General features: G+C 41.0%; 1 protein-coding gene and 1 pseudogene across 7 annotated transcripts in view; one reads left to right on the top strand and one right to left on the bottom strand.

Moving 5' to 3' along the window:
- PEAK1 (pseudopodium enriched atypical kinase 1) overlaps positions 1 to 20,165 on the bottom strand; it is a 321,626-nt gene that overhangs the window by 68,619 nt on the left and 232,842 nt on the right. For all 6 annotated transcript variants that reach the window (XM_034993978.1, XM_034993980.1, XM_034993979.1 and 3 more), the window contains one exon: positions 5,035 to 8,279. In XM_034993978.1, the coding sequence (XP_034849869.1) occupies positions 5,035 to 8,165 (3,131 nt within the window). In that variant the 5' untranslated portion in view covers positions 8,166 to 8,279. The remainder of the gene's footprint in view (positions 1 to 5,034; positions 8,280 to 20,165) is intronic.
- Positions 515 to 2,281, top strand: LOC118003176 (annotated as a pseudogene). Its single transcript, XR_004677285.1, has one exon. The product of XR_004677285.1 is annotated as a eukaryotic initiation factor 4A-II-like (transcript).

Raw genomic sequence — 20,165 nt, 5'->3', positions numbered from 1 at the left:
TCCCTCTCCCACTCTCCCTGCTTCTCCCTCTCCCACTCCCCCTGCTTGTGTTCCCTCTCTCCCTGTGTCTCTCTCTGTGCAAAAAAAAAAAAAAAACCTTAAAAAAACAACAACAACAATCTAATCCCATAATAAAAGTCTCTACAAAGTCCCTTATCTTTTAGGGTCTGGCCTTCAGTTGAGTATTTTTCAATTCTTATAGTTTGGATTTGGAATCTTCATTACTTATTGAAAAACTTGAATTTTCATTTCTTCCAGCAGTGCGTTCCCAGCCGTGGGATGGTAATTTAATGATTACACTGCCATCAAGCTGGAAACACAAATGTTGACATTTGACAGTAACATTTTTCCCTTTCAAAGCTGCTTCAAGTAAATATCAATGGTGTATCCAAGTAAATTAAGTAATTATTGAAAAAGCAAATGATGTATATTTTTCAATGAGTATCATGTTTATTTTAAAACTTTCCAAAAAGTTAAAAAAAAAAACTATTTAAAACCTCTTTTTCCTTTTCCAGTCGGGCGCTGAGTGGTTTTTCGGATCATGTCTGGTGGCTCCGCGGATTATAACAGAGAACATGGAGGCCCAGAGGGAATGGACCCTGATGGTGTCATCGAGAGCAACTGGAATGAGATTGTTGATAACTCTGATGATATGAATTTAAAGGAGTCTCTTCTTCGGGGCATCTATGCTTATGGTTTTAAGAAGCCTTCAGCTATTCAACAGAGAGCTATTATTCCTTGTATTAAAGATCCAAAAGGTAATTCTGGCACTTGGAGACTATATGGGAGCAACTTGTCATGCCTGCATTGGTGGAACCAATGTTCGGAATGAAATGCAAAAACTGTAGGCTGAAGCACCACACATTGTTGTTGGTACACCAGGGAGAGTATTTGATATGTTAAACAGAAGATACCTTTCTCCAAAATGGATCAAAATGTTTGTTTTGGATGAAGCAGATGAAATGTTGAGCTGAGGGCTTAAGGATCAAATCTATGAGATTTTCCAAAAATTAAATACAAGTATTCAGGTTGTGTTGCTTTCTGCCACAATGCCAACTGATGTGTTGGAAGTGACCAAAAAATTCATGAGAGATCCAATTCGAATTCTGGTGAAAAAGGAAGAATTGACCCTTGAAGGAATCAAACAGTTTTATATTAATGTTGAAAGAGAGGAATGGAAGTTGGATACACTTTGTGACTTGTACGAGACACTGACGGTTACTCAGGCTGTTATTTTTCTCAATACAAGGCGCAAGGTGGACTGGCTCACTGAGAAAATGCATGCCAGGGACTTCACAGTTTCTGCTCTGCATGGTGACATGGACCAGAAGGAAAGAGATGTTATCATGAGGGAAGTCCGATCAGGGTCAAGCCGTGTTTTGATCACTACTGACTTGTTGGCTCGTGGGACTGATGTGCAACAAGTGTCATTGGTTATAAACTATGATCTACCTACCAATCGTGAAAACTATATTCACAGAATCGGCAGAGGGGGTCGATTTGGGAGGAAAGGTGTGGCTATAAACTTTGTTACTGAAGAAGACAAGAGGATTCTTCGTGACATTGAGACTTTCTACAATACTACAGTGGAGGAAATGCCAATGAATGTGGCTGACCTTATTTAATTCCTGGGATGAGAAAGTTTTGAATGCAGTGCTTGCTGTTGCTGAATAGGCGATCACAATGTGCATTGTGCTTCTTTCTTTGGGAATATTTGAATCTTCTCTCAATGCTCATAACGGATCAGAAATACAGATTTTGATAGCAAAGCGACTTTAGTCGTGAGCTCTTGTGAGGAAAGGCATTGGCTTTATCCTCTTTAGAGTTAGACTGTTGGGGTTGGGTATAAAAGATGGGGTCTGTAAAATCTTTCTTTCTTAGAAATTTATTTCCTAGTTCTGTAGAAATGGTTGTATTAGATGTTCTCTATCATTTAATAATATACTTGTGGACCAAAAATATAAGTGCTGTATAAAATCAGCCAATTATGTTAAACTAGCATATCTGCCTTTATTGTGTTTGTCATTAGCCTGAATAGAAAGGCCTTTAAAATTGATTTTTTTTTTTTTTTAAGAAAGCATTTGAATGCATTTTGTTTGGTATTGTATTTATTCAATAAAGTATTTAATTAGTGCTAAGTGTGAACTGGACCCTGTTGCTAAGCCCCAGCAAGCAATCATATCCTAGGTAGGGTTAAATCCCCAGTAAAATTGCCATATTGCACATGTCTTAATGAAGTTTGAATGTTAAATAAATTGTATATTCACTTTAAAAAAAAAAACAAAACTCTTTTTCTCCTCAGTCTGAGACAATTATGAAATGTGACAATTCTAGTGTGTCTTAAGAAAAGCTTAATACCTCAAAAATGCTTAACTTAGACTACAGCACAGTAGCTTTAGATCCTGAATGGTGGTGAGATCAGTGGCTCCCCAAGTGTAGCCCCAGGGCCAGCAGCCCAGCACCACCTGGGGGCTTGTTAGAAGTGCAAACTACCAGGGCCCACACCACCTCAGACCACCACATCAAAAACTTTGGGGGTGGGGCCCAGCAATCTGCTTTAACAGCCCTCAAGTTACTATGATGCATGGTTAAATCTGAAACCAATGGGACAAACCACTGCATTGTTTGGATTTGTTTTAAAGATTTACTTATTTGAAAGAGAGAAAGAGAGCACACATGGGGGGCGGGTAGGAATAGAGGTAGAGGGGGAAGGGAAGCAGACTCCCCACTGAGAGTGGAGCCCACCTTGGGGTTAATCTCAGGATCTGAGATCATGACCTGAGCCAAAACCAAGAGGTGGGAGCTTAACTGACTGAGCTATCCAGGTACCCCTCGTGGAGTTACTTATTAAGAACTGATGAATTTTGGAAGATATGACTGGCTCATGTACAAGCAAATCTGTGAAAATATAAGCTGTATAGTTAAGGGGTCTGCCATGCCGTGGCATGCAGCCAAAGTAGAGAATCTCATTCTTTTTTTTTTTTTTTTTAAAGATTTTATTTATTTATTTGAGAGAGAGAATGAGAGACAGAGAGCATGAGAGGGAGGAGGGTCAGAGGGAGAAGCAGACTCCCTGCCGAGCAGGGAGCCCGATGCGGGACTCGACCCCAGGACTCCAGGATCATGACCTGAGCCGAAGGCAGTCGCTCAACCAACTGAGCCACCCAGGCGCCCCGAGAATCTCATTCTACAGAAGAGGCCAAATCATTGCTTGGCTCTTCCTTCCAGGATGCGGGTAAACACACCACAGCCATACTTAATGAGGAGTGAAGCCATTTATTGATCTGCAAAAACTATCTGACATAAGTAACTCCAACCATGTGCAGCTTAAATTGCTTTTTTCCTAAATAAAACAGTAACCTGCAATACATGTGTTTTATTACTGCTAGAGTCTGATATTCTATCATCCACTTTCAACTGCCAATGACAAGACTATTCTTTCCAGGAATATATCACCACTATTCTACTTGCTCTGCTATTATTTGGATTTAAGGAAAACAGGAACTTGCTAACATTTTGACAACTATTTCAGGGTTATGTAAAAAGCTTATTTTCGTAAAGAATATATATATAAAACTTAACATTTTGCTAGAAAAAGTGAAGGCGTTAAGTGTTCACTTAATTTTTATTTATACTGTTCTAACAGAAAGCTGGTGAGAGGATCTGCCCTATCATAAGAGTTTGCTGTCTTTGCCAAAGAAAAGGTCAGACCTGGTAGAGAAGGCTTCCTGTAAGTAAGAAGGAGGCAGACTTAGAATCAGATCAAAGAAATACTCAGGGCATATCTTTGCTTAAAAATAAAAAGTACCGGCACCTGACTGGTTCAGTCGGTAGAGCATACGACACTTAATCTTGGGGTTGTGAGTTCGAGCCCCATATTGGGTGTAGAGGTTACTTAAAAATAAAATCTTAAAAAAAAACTACAGGGGATATAAGGAAATCATCCCATTTGTTACAAACTTGGGATAGTAGTTCTTGTTTTTATTGGTGGTTCGTTAATTTTGCTTACAATACAAATGAGAAACAAAAAACCTTAAGCTTCCTAACATAAATGTTTATGTGAATGATTACAAGTGAAAATATAAAAATCTCCTTTGCCCTTGTGTTTGTAATGCAACACTGTAGGAAGAATACAAGCTTTAGAGTCAGAAAGACCAAGTTTGAATTCTGGCTCTGACAATGATGAGCTATGTGAATCTGCTTAATTCTTAACTTCTCTCATCTTTGGTTTCCTCATCTGAAGAATACAACCAATTTGTAGGGCTGCTGTACGGATGGGAGATAGATCCTGGGAATGCGCTTTACACTGGGTAGTGATCACGAAGAGTCATTTAAGAATGAAAGGAAACGGCTAGCTAGAGAACTGAGTGGGTGTGAGTGGGTGTACGTTGGCCGGCTGCCCTCAGGATTCTGCTACTGGCTGGGTCTCAATCTCAATAACCAACTTCTCCTCTAGCACCCATGTGTTAGATAACTATCAACTGCTGGCCCCTGTCTCCACCGCAGCCCCCCCACCCCCATTTTCCACCATACTTGGAAAGAAGACAGAGACAGCAATAAAAACCCAAATATTCCCTCAAAACAAAGTAACGCATATAGAGCTAACACCTCGGTGAAAACCAAAACGAATCACTTAAGGAGCTTTATTCTATCTACAATGAGGGTAAGAAGAGTGCTACCATTTATTCATTTTATCTTGTTTCTTCCTCACACTATCACAGCATTTCCAAGCAATGTATTATTTACTGCTATTAAGGTGTTACGGATTTGCTTTTCTATGTTCAAGCCCCTCTGCATTCACCAGAATGCAGCAGGCTACTTTAGCTAAATCTCCAGGGCCATAAACCTTGTTTGGTACAATAAGATCACTTTAATAATACTCTAATCTTGGAATGCAGTTACAAAGATAGATGATGGCCACTGAGTGCTACTTATAAACAGAAATGGCTCTTATGTAATCTTAAAGATGTAAAAAACTTAGCACCTAAAAATGTGTTAAAAAATTCCCATACTCTGCCATTCTATTTTACATACCTGAGAATTTTTTTAGGAACCTGTGATGGAGAAGAATGACTCCTTTTCTTCTTCTCTGAGTCCAGCAGTAACCCATCCTCTGTGCCGTCCTTCTCTCTGACTGCTGCCTGGTCTGCTCTGGCCTTCTGATCCACACTGAGCTGGCTTTGGGCGGGATCACACCTGTACATAAAGACGATGGCTGGCTTCTCACTGGACTCTCCTTTTGCCTCTGTGAACCAGTGATGGCGCTGGACTGGCGGAGGCGGCAGCATGTGGATGACTGTGCCATCCAGGCCCACCAGTTTCCCTTTCTCTCGGTCTTTCTCTTTGTCATCCTCCTCATCTGTTTTCCGGCGGCGGAAGAAGCTTTTAAATGATATCCAGCGTTTAGGTTTTGCATCAGCAGCCCGCCTACTGCCTTCAGAGTGCAAAACCGATTCAGCTTCCGTTGACCTGGTGGGACTGGTTGGCTTGGTCCAGTTGGTGAAATGCCTCTGCAGAAGGTTGCTTGCATGATAAGGGGAGGAAGTAGAACGAGGTGGGGGAAAGGGAGGTGGTGGCTCACTCTGGGGGTTAGCCACGAATTTGGAGAGAGGGGTCGTGCCTGGTTTTGCGAGCGGATCTTTCCATACTTTGGCAGTAGGGCTTTCTGTGGTCTGAGGGGCTTCAGCTTCACCACTGGGCTGAGATGTGAAAAGAGATTTGGGTCGGACTGGTGTACTCTTAGCAGCATCGGCATCTGGAGGAACTGCATACAGCTCTTCCACGCTGCATGCTTTTGGGCCAGACGGGGGCATTTCTGGAGGAGACTGTGGCGGATGGATGGAAGCCACAATCTGAGAAAGCACTGTGCTCGCTTTCTCCCTGGTGCTGCTGCCATTGCTCACCATCTGAGATGCCTGAGGGCCTTCTGTTTTGGCCACAGGCTCTTGAGTGGTTCTCTGGATCTTTGTTGGGGAGCTGTGGCTAGAACTATAGCTTTTCTGTGGTGAAGACTGACCTCTGTTAAGACAGCTGTTAAACTCCTGAACCTTCTGAGCCACTGAGCCCCTTTTACGCTCTGTGCTGTTTGAAAACCCTTTGGCTTGGGGACATTCAGCAGGTTTGCTAGTGGTGTTATCAGACGCTTTGCTTTCAGTTTCAATTTCTTCATAAGTATGGCTTATTATACTTGTGGTTTTTTCCTTCACTGAGAGTTCTCCACTTGTTCCGAGAAAACTTTTGTAAATGGCTAGATTGTCATATGCATTTGGATTGATGACGATGGGGACTTTGATGGCGTTTTTGGAACTCCGAGCATAAGTTGGCTCGTCATGAATGATAATTGGAAAAGGTGGCATACCAGCATTGTTATAACTATTAAATTTTATTTCGGACAAATTGGGTGACTTAACAGGGATAGTTTTAGAGGAAATGTTTGTAGTTGTTGGTGAAGTAGGTGCTGATTTGTGACAGTTTTTCCTTGGAGGGACATTTGGCCCAGTCCCACCACTAATCAATTCCACCTTGGGTATCTTTTGTCGTGGGCTGGTACTGGAAGTCCATACTTCCTGGTATCGTATTGCACTGGAGTTTTGGAAATGGGCACTTGTTTGTCCTGATGTCAGTGCGGGCGATGTCACCGGAGAGTTTGGAGTAGAAGATGAGATTTTTGTCTTGGGGCTGTTAACAGGGCCCTCAAGGTGCTCACTGGCCATGGCTGCCGACACATCCACGATAGTATACGGCTTGCACAATGGTTGTTCCAGATTGACAACTCGGTAAGGCTTTGCTTGCTCTTCTATAGGGACGAGGTTTATGGTTACTGCTTGCCCAGCGATATCGGTAGAGGCTTTACTTTCTTGCTTCTCAGTCTGTACAGCAATCTTGCCATCCTTCTCTTCTAATCGGAGAGCAAGGACTGCTTTGTGTGTTTCTGGAACTTTTATTGAGCTTTTAGGTGCCTGTGAGGAGTCCTTCTCCTGATTATTACCAGAGAGACTTTCACAATTGGGCTCCCTTTCCTTCATGTCCTTAGAATCTCCCGGGTTACCAGGAGATATTCCCCCATTACAGATCTTCTGGGATAAACTACTGGCTGTCTCAGAACGTGATTCTTCTGTTAAAGAAGAACCTGGTGATGTAGAGTCAGATGATGCCATGCTCTGAATGCTTCCGGGTCCATAGGAGGCCACAGAGTTCTCTTCATAGCCATTCAGGATTTCATCATAGCTGTCATCATAGTCTACAGCACAGATTCTCTGCAGAGACTTATTTCGCAGGGGGACTGTATTCCATTTTTTGTCCACAAAGAATCGAACAGGAGACAAAGTATTTGCCCTGAAGTTAGCAAAGCGGGGTTGCCCTCTCATGCGAATCTCCATGGCCAACAGCTCTTCATCACTCTCATCCCAGCTCTCATGCTCCTCTGCCATGTTACTGAAAAGTACATCTTCTTCACTCTCCTCGCCACTAGAGAACTCTGGGTAACAGAACCGTCCTCCTTCATTACTGATCACTTCTGTGCTCCCACTCAGAATCACATGCTTGCCTTGAGTGTCCTTTATCCCGCCCATCATGCAGCTTGGTGGAAGCTTTCTTTCCAGTGATCTTTTATAGCAATCATTTATTCTTCCGAAGAACATTTCTCTGGAGTTTGTTTCACTTCCTCTTATCTGAGGGGTGGTATCCAAGCCTGCTATCTCCTTTAACACATCAGTTAGTCCATTATTGTTATTTGATATCTTCTTGGCACTATCATTATTGCCATAAGGCTTAGGAACATGGCTAAATCCTTCAATGTCATCTTCATTATTATTATTAAGTGGTTTCTGATTCAAGGCCGTCCTGTTTCGGTTCCATCCTATGACGACAGGTTTGTTCTCACAGTGTTCTTGGATACTAAGTTCACCACATACACTTTGCCCATCTGCCACTATCATAGTGGGCTTCACAGCTATAGTGGGTTTTTTAGCCACAGGAGGACGGAAATTTCCAGTGTTCCTCATGCGGTGGTTGTTACTGTGATTGGCATTCGTTTTCACATTGCCATGGGTGATGGGTGCCTTCTCAGGGTCTGGGGGAAGCTGGTGCAAGCTTTTAGGTTTAAAGCAGTTCTTGCATTCACCAGGTTTCCAAACGTGTTCAGTAAAGGTGTTACAAGCAGACATTTTTAAAAAAGGACCTTCACAGACAATGCTTCCCTTTCAGTGCATGGTAAAACTTTCATCCATCAGTCTTCACCTCCCCTAGGCATCACAGCAGCTCTTGTAAGTATGATCAATCTGTGGGGGGCGGAAAAGAAAATCTAAGTGGAGAAGGCACTATGAGGCATATCACGATGACTTAACAACAACTGGCTCCACTCCTCAACTTTTCCTTAAATTAAAAGATTGAGAGAGAAACTAATTTGGGCACTTTTTGAACTCCCTTTAGCCAAGCAGCATTTTGGAAAGTTTGTTTTGCAGCCGTAATTTTGTACTCCCTCATTGAACTATATATAATCTTTCCCTTGATGTCTATGTGGCAATGATACTGTGACCTTGCCCTCTGGGAGTGACTCTGAAACTGCTCTTTTTAATATCTACCAACCTGTATGACACTTCTTAGTCCACTGAAGGTTCTTCTTCTTCTACCTACCCTTTTGATTTTGGGTATCTCATAGACTCCTCAATCTCGATGCATTCAAAATGAATCCTCTGGCTACCCCTCTTCTCAACTCTGGGAAACTTTTCCACTCTAACCAGCCCTCCCCTCTACTCCCCAGGCCACCTCCTTCCTCTGCCTTTACCCTATTTCAGTTATTGTCACTATCCTCTACTTACATAGCTAAGCTCAATTACTGACACCTCTTCCCTCACTTCTAACTCCGTATCTAACTAACTCCTTAAATTAGTCTTGCCAATTTAATCTATTACATTTCATTGAAACTCTTTCTTGCCATTACCAGTCCCTGCTAGTAGTTCAGAGACTCACCATCCTTTGCCTAGATTCCTGAAATAGGCTAATTAACGATCTTCATGCCTGCAGTCTCTCTCACCCCATTCCAATCCAATCTCTTTACATTTGCTACTCAAAGTGTGGTCCTCAGACAAGAAATATCAGCCTCGTTTGGGACCTTGTTAGAAATGCAGTATCTCAGGTACAACCCCAGATCTACTGGATCAGAATTCATATTTAATGAGATTCTTAGGTGATTCATTCTCTGTACTACTATCAAATTTATTACTTTCTAAAATGTTAATATGATCAACTTACTACCTAGCTTAACTATTCTGTGGCTCAATCTTACCTTATGCACTGACTCCCAAATGTCAGTGTGCAGACTAGGGGTTGCCAGCTAAATAAGAACCACTCAGGAAAGCACCCTAGACCCACCTAGTCAATCTCTGAGGGAAGAGTCTAGGAATCTGATTTTTTAATAAGTTCTCCAGGTTGTTGTTGTTTTTTTTTTTTAACAAGTTCTATGTGCATTAAGGTGTTGGAACCTCTGAGTTATAGGATGGGATATAAGCCCCTTAGGTTTTCATGATATGGTCCTTGCCTCCCTTCTAGCCTTGTGTCTTAACAATCAACTAGTCTTACACTGTAAATCCCACTGGGCTACTTGTTTCTCCTTGGTACTATCAAAGTCACTTAGACATACCTCCATGAACAAGCACTTTCATTTTTAATTGTCTGTCTCCCCACAAGTTTTTGAGCTTCTTCAAGGTCTGGGCTGTATCTTATTCATCTCAATATGTCTAGCATAAGAAGCTGAATAAATACTGGTTGACTAAATTGTGCTGGTTTATCTAAAAAAACGAATCTTATGACTTTCTCCTTTGTCTTAGGCACATAGCTGCAGACTTTCCCACAGAACATCACTACAGTGTTACATTTCTAATTTGGATATTATAATAAAGTTGGCAGTGGGCATGTACATGTAAGAACTATTTTAATGGCTGAAGAGTTTAACTTTATTCATGTACAAGGACAGCAACGGGATCCTTGGTTTGGTCAGAAATGCAGTCTTTTTGCTGAGTTTCAGCACATGTATAAAGAAGGAAAGAATATTTTCTTTAGCTCGCAGGTGTGCATGCATACACCTGCACACACAGAGCTAAGTCCCTTGTGAATAATATTCATAAAGTACTCTGCCTCAGTGGAAGAAGTACAGACTTAAAGATCAAAGTATTCCACACAAGAGAGCACAACAACCTGGCCAAAACCTAAGTTCATTCTTTGCTGGAGATCATCAAATGCTTCTTTTTAATATGGTTAAAATATATTTTTCAAGTGTTTGTTTGAAAACATTTATTTAGTCTTTCTGATATTCTAAAAGCTATTCCTTAGTTGATAAAACCATTTCCTGCTAGTCTGAGATTGGAACATTTTGAGCAAGGGGAAGAAAGGCATAAAATTAGGCTGAAAGGGAGAGCAGGGTCCAGATCATGCAGGGCCATTTAGGCTTTTAAAGATTACAGGGTTTATCCAAAGAGGAGTGGGAAGCCACTGAAGGGTTTTAAATAGGGGAAACAACATGATCCAATTTGCATTTTAAAAAGACAGCTTTAACCAAAAAACATGAAATACTTAGGTATAAATCTAATAAAATATGTGCAAAATCTACACTCTCTATGCAGAAAATTACAAAACACTGATATAAAGGTATCAAAGACTTAAATAAATGGAGAGAGATACCAAGATCTCTCAGTATTCTTAAGGTGTCAATCTCCCCCAGATTGCTCTGTAGATTCAACATAATTCTAACAAAATCCAAGCAGGATTTTTTTTTGTAGAAATCAACAAGCTAATTCTAAAATGCATTCAGAAAGGCAAAGGAACTAGAATAGCCAAAGCAATTTCGAAAAATAACAAAGTTGGAGGATGCCCCCCTTACCTGACTTCAAGACTTAGCATAAAGCTACAGTAATCCTGACAATGGGGTATAGCAAAGGACAGAAACATAAATGGGGAAGTAGGGCAAGGAAATACCAGCCCAGAGGCTGAATCTAGCCTGTCCCTTGTTTTTATATGACCCAAAGCTAAGGATGCTTTTAAAATTTTTAAGTGATTGCAAAATTCAAAAGAATGGTATTTTGTGACAAGTGAAAATTATATGGAATTCCAAATAGAGTGCCCGTAAATAAAGCTCTACTGGAACATAGCCAGGCTCATTTGTCTCCATATTGTCTGTGGTGGCTTCGTGCTACAATGCAGAGCTGAGTGGTTCGGACAGACTGCATGTGGTGGCACACTCATCACTGCCCAGTGCTTTTCAAGCACCTTTACAGACCAGCATTTCTACTGCTACAGGTATCACCCACGTGAAAAGACATTTTTCAAAGATAAAAATATGGCAAATTTCACATTAATAAATGAATTTTGTAATAAAGTCTGAGAGGAAACACTAACTTAGCACCCTAGTTAAGCAAAATATTATCCCTCTCCCAAAAAAGAGTTCCATTCTTTGGATTAGTAGAGCTGCATTTCAGAAAACTGTACTCAATTATTACATTTTGAATTTTGTTTGAAAAATTCACGGACATTTGTTTTCTCTTATTATACAAGTACCTACACAATACTTTCAATTTTGCCTTTTGGCCTGCAAAACCTAAAATATTTACTATCTAGTTCTTTACAGAAAAAGTCTGCTGACCCCTGATATAGATCAAAACAGACACAGAACAGAATAGAGTCCAGAAATAGGACAATACAAATATAGGCAACTGATACTTGCCTACAGCAGTGAATATTCTTTTCAACAAATGTGCTAGAGCAACTGGATATCCATGGGAAACAAAGTAAATCTCAATTCATACCTCACACTTCGTACACAAAAATTAACTCAAAATGGATCACAGATCTAAGTATAAAGTGTAAAGCTATAGTACTTTTAGGAGGAAAAAAAAGGAGAAAATCTTTGTGACTTTGAGTTAGTCCAAGTTCTCAGATACAACACAAAGAGCATGATCCATTAAAAAAATGACAATTTGGATTTTATCAAAATTAAAAATGTTTGCTCTGACAAAGATACTGATAAGAGAATGAAAAGACAACCTACAGATGAGACTTTTTTGCAAAGTACATATCTGACAAAGGACTTTGTATCCAGAATATATGAAGAACTTCCAAAATTCAATAAAAAGAAAACAAATCTGATAAAAAAATAGGCAAAAGGTTTGAGCAGACACTTCACCAAAGGTATATGGATTGCATATAAACATGTGAAACATGCTAAATATCCTTAGTCATACAGAATGCACATTAGAACTGTAATGAGCTACCTCTATGGATCCACTAGAATGGTTAAAATGAAAACAAACAGGAAAACTGGTACTAGGGAAGATGTGGTACAACAGAAATTCCTATGGTGCTGGTGGGAATGCAGACGGCACAACCACTTTGGAAAACAGATTGGCAGTTTCTTATAAAGCTAAATGTAAGCCATAGGACCCAGCCGGCTCACCTCTCGGTATTTACCCAAGACAAATGAAAAGTTATGTTTACACTAAAGCATGTACACAAAGGTTTATAGGCAAAAACTGGAACAATTCAAATGTTGTGTGGTGGTGGCTAGACAACTACATGTATTTGTCAAAATCCATAGAATTCTACACTAAAAAAAGATTTATTACTGTATATAAATCAAACCTTAATACATCTGACTCAAAAATAAAAGACAGCTCTGGCTGCTGTATGGAGAATAAACTGGGGAGAACAGGACAGGAAGCAAGGAGACTGTCCAAAGGGCTGCTGTGGGCAAAATAAGGTATGATGAGGATCTGAATTAGGATGTGGCATCAGGGAAGGCAGAGAAATGTAGATGCATGAATGACTAGATTCTGGAGAGAGTAATAGATGTTGAGATTTTGGGGTTATGTATTTAGATGATTTGTGGGGTCATTTACTGAGATAGACAATGTTGGAGGTGTAACTTTCAGGGAATAAGGTTATCAGTCCATACTTTGTTACCATATAATAGAGGAAGCAGTTGAATTTAGAAGTCTGGAATACAGAAAGGAATTCTGCTGTTCTCGTCTGTTTGGGAATTACTATAGGAATATCTAGGCTAAAAAGAAACTAGAGTGAGCTAGGAGGTGGTCTTGGTGGGTAAACCAGGGAGAAGAGAAGAACCCCTATAGAAAACTCAAAAATAACAGTCATAACGGTGATGATACAGAAGCCAGATAAGGAGATTTCATTAAGGGGGGAGAAGCCAACTATTGCAAATGCTGCTGACAGTTAATGAGGAATGAGGACCTAAATGTGCCCACTGGACTTGACAACATGGGCTCATTGGTGACTTTAGCTTTAACTACTGTGGTGCAGCAGTGGGGATGGAAAGGAGACTGTGGTCAGCTGCAGAGTGAGAAGATAGAGTAATTGTAGATAACTTTTTTTTAAATTTTATTATGTTACATTAATCACCATACATCCCATCATTAGTTTTTGATGTAGATAACTATTTGAAGAAGTTTAGGTGGGAAGTGGAAGAAAGAGCCAGGTGGAAGTGGGGGTGGGGGTGGTGTTGTTGTCCAGAAAGGATTTCCTCAGTTTAAGATGACAAAAATGAGATCACGATGAATATTAATATTGGAGAAAGACACAGAAGAGTGTGAGGCTGGAGAGAAAGGAAAAAGGTAGATAATCCCAAACCCAAGAATGTTAAAACTGGGCAGGCTCCATTTCAATCTTTCTGTTTTATAGCTGAGGAAAGCTGAAGGCCCCCAAGAAGGCCACAAGGTGAATGACAAAAGATCTGAGACTCAAGGCTATAGCAACCTACCATATGTTTGTTTTAAATTATTTTTTCTTTTGTTACATGAGATTTTTTCTTTTGTTATATATGCTCACTGTGAAAAATCAGAAAAGCGTAAAAGAAAATAGAAATCACATGTAATCCTATTACTTGGAAGAAACTTCTATCAATAGTTTGGGGCAGTTCATGTCAGTCACCAAGAATTTTTTTTAAAAAGACATTCCCTGTCTACTTAGTACTATGTGGCATTAAATATAAAAGAATAAGGCATCCTGGCCTAATAGCTTGTTAATGAAGTTAAATCCACCACTGATCAGAGAGGGATTCAATTTTCTCTTTTAAAGTAGTACAGTATATTTTCTTTTTCCAAGCCTAATAGATAAATAGTCAAAATAATTCCCCATGTTGAGTGCTAGTAAGTTAATTCAGTCAAGAGATGGCTGTTGAGTTGATTAGCAGCTATCACATTATCAACAGGACAGACAAATGGGATTCACCAGGAACACAATTAGCTTATGTCAGTGCTGTGTGCAACAGAAAGCCATCACTAAAATGGAGACTTTGGATTTGACAGTCCTTTACAAAGTCTGTGTACATCTGTATTCACGCTGCTGTGAAAACCAAGAGATGAAGCAAGCACACACCTTCAGCAAGCACCAGATGGAGCTGCTGTCTAAGCCACAAAGCCTTAACTATGAGGGCTTCATTTGTCAACACTAATTATGTTTGGAGACAAAGATGTGCACTTAAAGACACTGTCAAAACTATTTCAACTTGTAACAGGCTCTTAGAAAGAGAAGCTCTACCAGATTAGATGTAGTTCCGTCCAAGGAGCAATTCTTGGGCTTTCCTGCCTTTGTGAAATAACTTCAATGGCACTCAGTAACTAGCAGCTTTGCCTGCTCAACACTATACCCACGTCGGGAAACTCGAGTCACCAAAGTTATGCTTGAGAAATGAAATAGGTGTCTCCTGAGGCATGTAAGGAAATATGACAGTCTAGCCTGGTGTCTTCTATTTATTTGCCAAGACAGGTCTGATATGGAGTCCCCAAATGGAGTGTTTGATAAGAAAAACCCCTTTGCTTCTATATTCCTTACAATCTCAAAGCAAACCCTATTGATGGAGTGGTCAATGAGAGAGCTAGAAGGCTGAAGCTGCCCATAGAAGCTAATGGAGATTCCATGATCTAAAATCCGATTTCGTGTTTGACAGTTTTCAAGACCAAAGCCCTCCAGGCTACAGATGAAGCTACTGAAGAGTAGCCTATTTCACTTCAAGTCATGACAGCTTTTTAAGAACCTATTACTGTTTTTCACTCTCTCTACTGCTATACAGACAATGACAATAATTAGTTTGCTTCAAGTCCAACAGTTTCAAGCAGATTTGATACAAAAAACTAAATCCACACTGGATTTCAATCTTGGAATAAACAGGCCTACACATAGAGCTGGAGCTCCTCAAGCCGGATGTAATTTCCAAGTCAGTGAAGGGGGGAGACTGTGTAGGTGGTATATTAAACACCACATATAGAGCATTTCCTAAAGGCACCCAAGGAGAATCTGTTAATAATAAAGGAGGATGGGGGATGCACTGCTAAACTCCTTCCCCAATCCTGTGACTCCCGGAGGCCATTATCTTTCTTCATAAAATCTGTCACATTGCCATAGAGACAGAGTCAAGAATCCTCAGTGCTGTACATGGGCTTTCAGGACACTTTCAGTGAGGAACTATCGCCTATATGTCATCCCACACGTTAGTCCATCTCCAGGATACGAGGGTAAAATTTACAAGTCCAGGTTCTCATTAGGCTGTTGTAATGGAACATGTGGGTTACTTATATAAAAAAGGAAAGGAAAATGTGACAAATATCCCCACGTCATTGTTCCCAACCTTTCCTTCTTCCACGGTGAAAAATGCTGACCTGATACCTTAAGCGGCTGCCAAATCCTTCAGTATATGACTAAAAGGGTGGAGAGAGGAAGTAAAAGCAAAGCTGCAGGAAGGCTTTGTAGGAGATAAAACACAGCTTTCATTTGGAACACGAATGGAAATTCCATGAGTAAAAGGAACCTTCCTAATTTGAGATCTGCCCCCCTCCCCACCCCTTTGTGGAAAAAAAAAATCACAGTTCTTTGCTATCACAACAGTAAGCAAGATCTTAAGACAAGGTTCTCCTGTTTAAAGAAGAAAGCAAAGTAAAACCTGCTTAATTTGGAAAACTTAACTAAAGCTCTGTTGAAAAGAGGAAGCCCATCCACTTCCAATTGTTCTAACCGCAAGCTTTTTCTAACCATTTACTGTTCCTGTCACATGGTAGCCATCTCCGGACAAGAGCCTTGCGTCAGCAAATGCACCACTGTGAAGTGCCACTGCTTAGCTCCCAACTCATTTTTTAAGCTCAAACTCTTTGATGAACCAGTTAAATAATAATAATTACTGTTATAAGATTATAAGTTCCAAAATGTACACTGAACCCACCTCAGAACCCCTACTTAGAAGGTATACATCAAAGAGGAGGTTAAAATGTAATCTAATAATAGCCAAGGACTCCATAGTGTTTTGCAGTTTTATTCTGTTCACAAGCTGCTCCCTCTGCTTGGAATGTATTTCCTCTAATGCTATTTCATTTGGCAAAACTATTTATCCTTTAAGACCCAGTTCAAATTTTACCTGTGTGATGAAGCTTTACCTGACTTCCTAAGTACCATGTTGTATGGTAGGTATCTAAGTCCCTAGAAGGCAAGGCTGTGTCTTTTTCACTTCTATATCTCTTGGATTGCTTAGAATATGCTACATACTAAATAAATGCTTGCTGAATGATAATAATTTTAGCTAGCATTTACTACTAAGTGCCAGGTACCACTTGAAGCAGTTTACGTATGAAAACTCTTGATTCTCCTAAAAAACTTATGACGTACATACTATCATAAGCTTCACTGTACTAATGAAGAAACTGAGACTTGCCCGAGGTCACACAGTTAGTGAGCGACAGTCAGGATGGATGAATGGGTGAATGAATGCGTGGATGCATAAACGGTAGCTTGGCTCTTTAGGGCATCTGCAGGCTGCTTTAGACATAAGCTCGGTGGTACCTGAAAGGCAGTCCACTCAGCAGCAGCACTGCCCACCACAGTAGAATTCTGCCTTGAACAAAGAAGCGTCAGAAGTAGGCACACCCACACCGTCCCAGCTCAGCTCTGAGGTGGGCAAGGTCCATGTGCTTATAGCAAAGCAAGCTAGGAGTAAACCAACAGACATATACAATTAGCTACAGCTGCCCCAAAGTGCTTTTTGTACTTCAGGGTGAAGAGTTTGAGGCAAATTAAGCATGGTCTTTCAGGAGCCACCCCAATTAGCAGGGCTTCTGAAGTATCTTACTGAGAGTGAACGGTGAGATGCTGCTAGAAGTTGCCTTGCTGTGTTCTTCCTCTCCACTGCCTGCAGTCACAGAGCCAACTGTCAAGTGAAGAAAGCCGGACTCTAGGCTAACTGAGATGTGAAAAAATAGGTGATCTCTGGTATCAAACAAGGGAATAAAGGGGCACCTGGCTGGCTTAGTCAGTAGAGCATGAGACTCTTGATCTCAGGGTTATAAGCTCAAGCCCCACGTTGGGTATAGAGATTACTTAAAAAAAAAATAAAATCCTTAAAACAAAACAAGGGAATAAGAAAGGGAGGGGGGCAAGAGGACAGTGCAAGATTCAAAGGTAAGAAAAAGAAGAGAAAGTGGAAGTTTTTGATGTAGTGTTCTATGATACATTGTTTGCATATAACACCCAGTGCTCCATTCAGTATGTGCCCGTTAATACCCATCACCGGGCTAACCCATCCCCCCACCCCCCTCCCCTCTAGAACCCTCAGTTTGATTCTCAGAGTCCATAGTCTCTCATGGTTCATCTCACCCTCCGACAGTAACATAGACCAGAAAGGAACATAGACAATATATAGTAACAGTCACCTTACAGGTAATACAATGGCACTAAATTCATATCTTTCAATAGTTACCCTGAATGTAATTGAGCTAAATTCCCCAATCAAAAGACACAGGGTGAGGGCGGAGCAAGATGGTGGAGGAGTAGGAGACCTGGATTTCATCTGGTCCCAGGAATTCAGCTAGATAGGGATCAAACCATTCTGAACACCTACAAACTCAACAGGAAATCGAAGAAAAGAATAGCAACAACTCTCTGAACAGAAAAGCGACCACTTTCTGGAAGGTAGGACATGCGGAGAAGTGAATCCAAGGCGATATTCGGGAGAATAGATGGCGGGGGAGAGGGCCTCCGTTGGCCGCTTCTGGCAAGTGACAGAGCCTCGGAGCACAAAATCGGAACTTTTAGAAGTCAGCTCCGCTGAGGGACGTCGCTCCAGTGGCTAAGCGGAGGGTGGAACCCTCCTGGGACAGTGTGGTCTCAGGACCCTTGGGGTCACAGAAAGACCGGAGGTGCCTGAGTGTGGCAGAGCTCCCAGGTATCAGAGCGGGGAGGCCGACTGTAGAGACAGAGCCCAGGCGTGGGCTCTCAGCTCGGGGTTGCCATAGACCGTCATCTGAGGCACAGTCGGGCCCCTGCTCCTCCAGAAGGGACCCAACAAGCGGCAGATCCGGAGAGACTCCCCTTCCTCCCCTGGGAGGAGCGGCGCGGGAGCACACCGCAGGGATCTGCGGGGTTTGGAGACTCCACACGGGGTCGTGTGCCAGAGAGAGAAATGCTCGGTCACAGGCCAGGTGAGCATGGAATGCGGCCAGAGACCGGGGAGATGGGAGTGATTGCTTTTCTCTGGGGGCTCACTGAGGAACGGGGCCACGAGTTCTCGGCTCCTCCAGGGCAGGGATTGGGAGGCCGCCATTTTCACTCTTGGCCTCTAAAGCCCAATGGAAAGCTTGCAGGGAACAAAAGCTCCGGAGAGCACACCCAAGCACATTATTTAGCCCACACTGGCAAGGGCAGGGCAATTCCACCTCCGGCAAAGACCTTTGGGAACCACGGCAACAGGCCCCTCCCCCAGAAGATCAATGAGAACAGCCAGCCAAGACCAAGTTTACCAATCAGTGAGAACGGCAGAACTCCAGCACTAAGGGAATACTGCACATAGAATCCATGGCTTTTTTCCCATGATTCTTTAGTCTTTCCAAGTTAATTTTTTTAACTGTTTTTTTTTTTTAATTTTTCTCTTTCCCTTTTTCAAACAACATTTTATCAATCCCTTTTTTAAAAAACATTTTTATTTTTCATTTTTAGAGTCATATTCTATCCCTTCATAGTAGTTACCCTTATTTTTGGCATATATATATAAGTAGTTCTCTCTTTAAAATTTTGAGATACAGTTTCTTCTAAGAGATCAAATATACACTAAATCTCTAGTGTATAGCTTTGTTCTAGTCTCCTGCCTGATCACATTCTCTCCCCTTTTTTTTCTTTTTGTTTTAAATCCTTTTCTTTCTTTTTTCAAACAACTTCTTATCTTATCAATTCCTTTTATAAAATTTTTTATAATTTTCATCTTTACAATCATATTCCATCCCTTCATCATTTCAACCCTTATTTTTGTACATATATAAGTTTTTCTTTCTTTAAAATTTTGGGAGGCACTTTCTTCTAACAGACCAAAATACACCCAAAATCTAGTGTGTGGCACTGACCTATGCACCAGCCTGATGATATTTGATCATATTCTGGTTTTTCTTGTTTTGTTCTGTTTTTGTTTGTTTTTATCTTTCTCTTTTTCTTTTTTCTTTCTTTCCCTTTCTTTTCCCCTGGCTTCAGGTCTTTTCTGATTTGTTTAGAGTATATTTTCTAGGGACGTTGTTACCCTGATAGCATTATGTCTCTCATTCATCTGTTCTCCTCTGGACAAAATGACAAGACGGAAAAAATCACCTCCACAAAAAGAACAAGAGGCAGTACCAACTGCCAGGGACCTACTCAATACAGACGTTAGTACTATGTCAGACCTAGAGTTCAGAACGATGATTTTTTTTAAGATTTTATTTATTTATTTGAGAGAGAGAGTGAGATAGAGAGAGCATAAGAAGAAGGAGCGGGAGAGGGAGAAGCAGACTCCCTGCTCCTTGGGAGCCTGCTTCTCCCTCTGCTTCTCTCTCTCTCTCTCTCTCTCTCTCTCTGTCTCTGAAGAATAAATAAATAAAATCTTTAAAAAAAAAATGGGGGCGCTAACTGCTAGGGTAAATGAGGCAGAAGAGCGAATTAGTGATATAGAAGATCAAATGATGTAAAATAAAGAAGCTGAGAAAAAGAGAGATAAACTACTGGATCACGAGGGCAGAATTCGAGAGATAAGCGACACCATAAGATGAAACAACATTAGAATAATTGGGATCCCAGAAGAAAAAGAAAGAGAGAGGGGGGCAGAAGGTATATTGGAGCAAATTATGACAGAGAACTTCCCTAATCTGGGGAAGGAA

The sequence above is a fragment of the Mirounga leonina genome, unplaced genomic scaffold (assembly GCF_011800145.1).
Source record: "Mirounga leonina isolate KUSES-001 unplaced genomic scaffold, KU_Mleo_1.0 Mir_91, whole genome shotgun sequence".
NCBI lineage: Eukaryota > Metazoa > Chordata > Mammalia > Carnivora > Phocidae > Mirounga > Mirounga leonina.
Note: the sequence above shows the minus strand (reverse complement) of the source record. Positions and strands in the feature narration are given on the sequence as shown.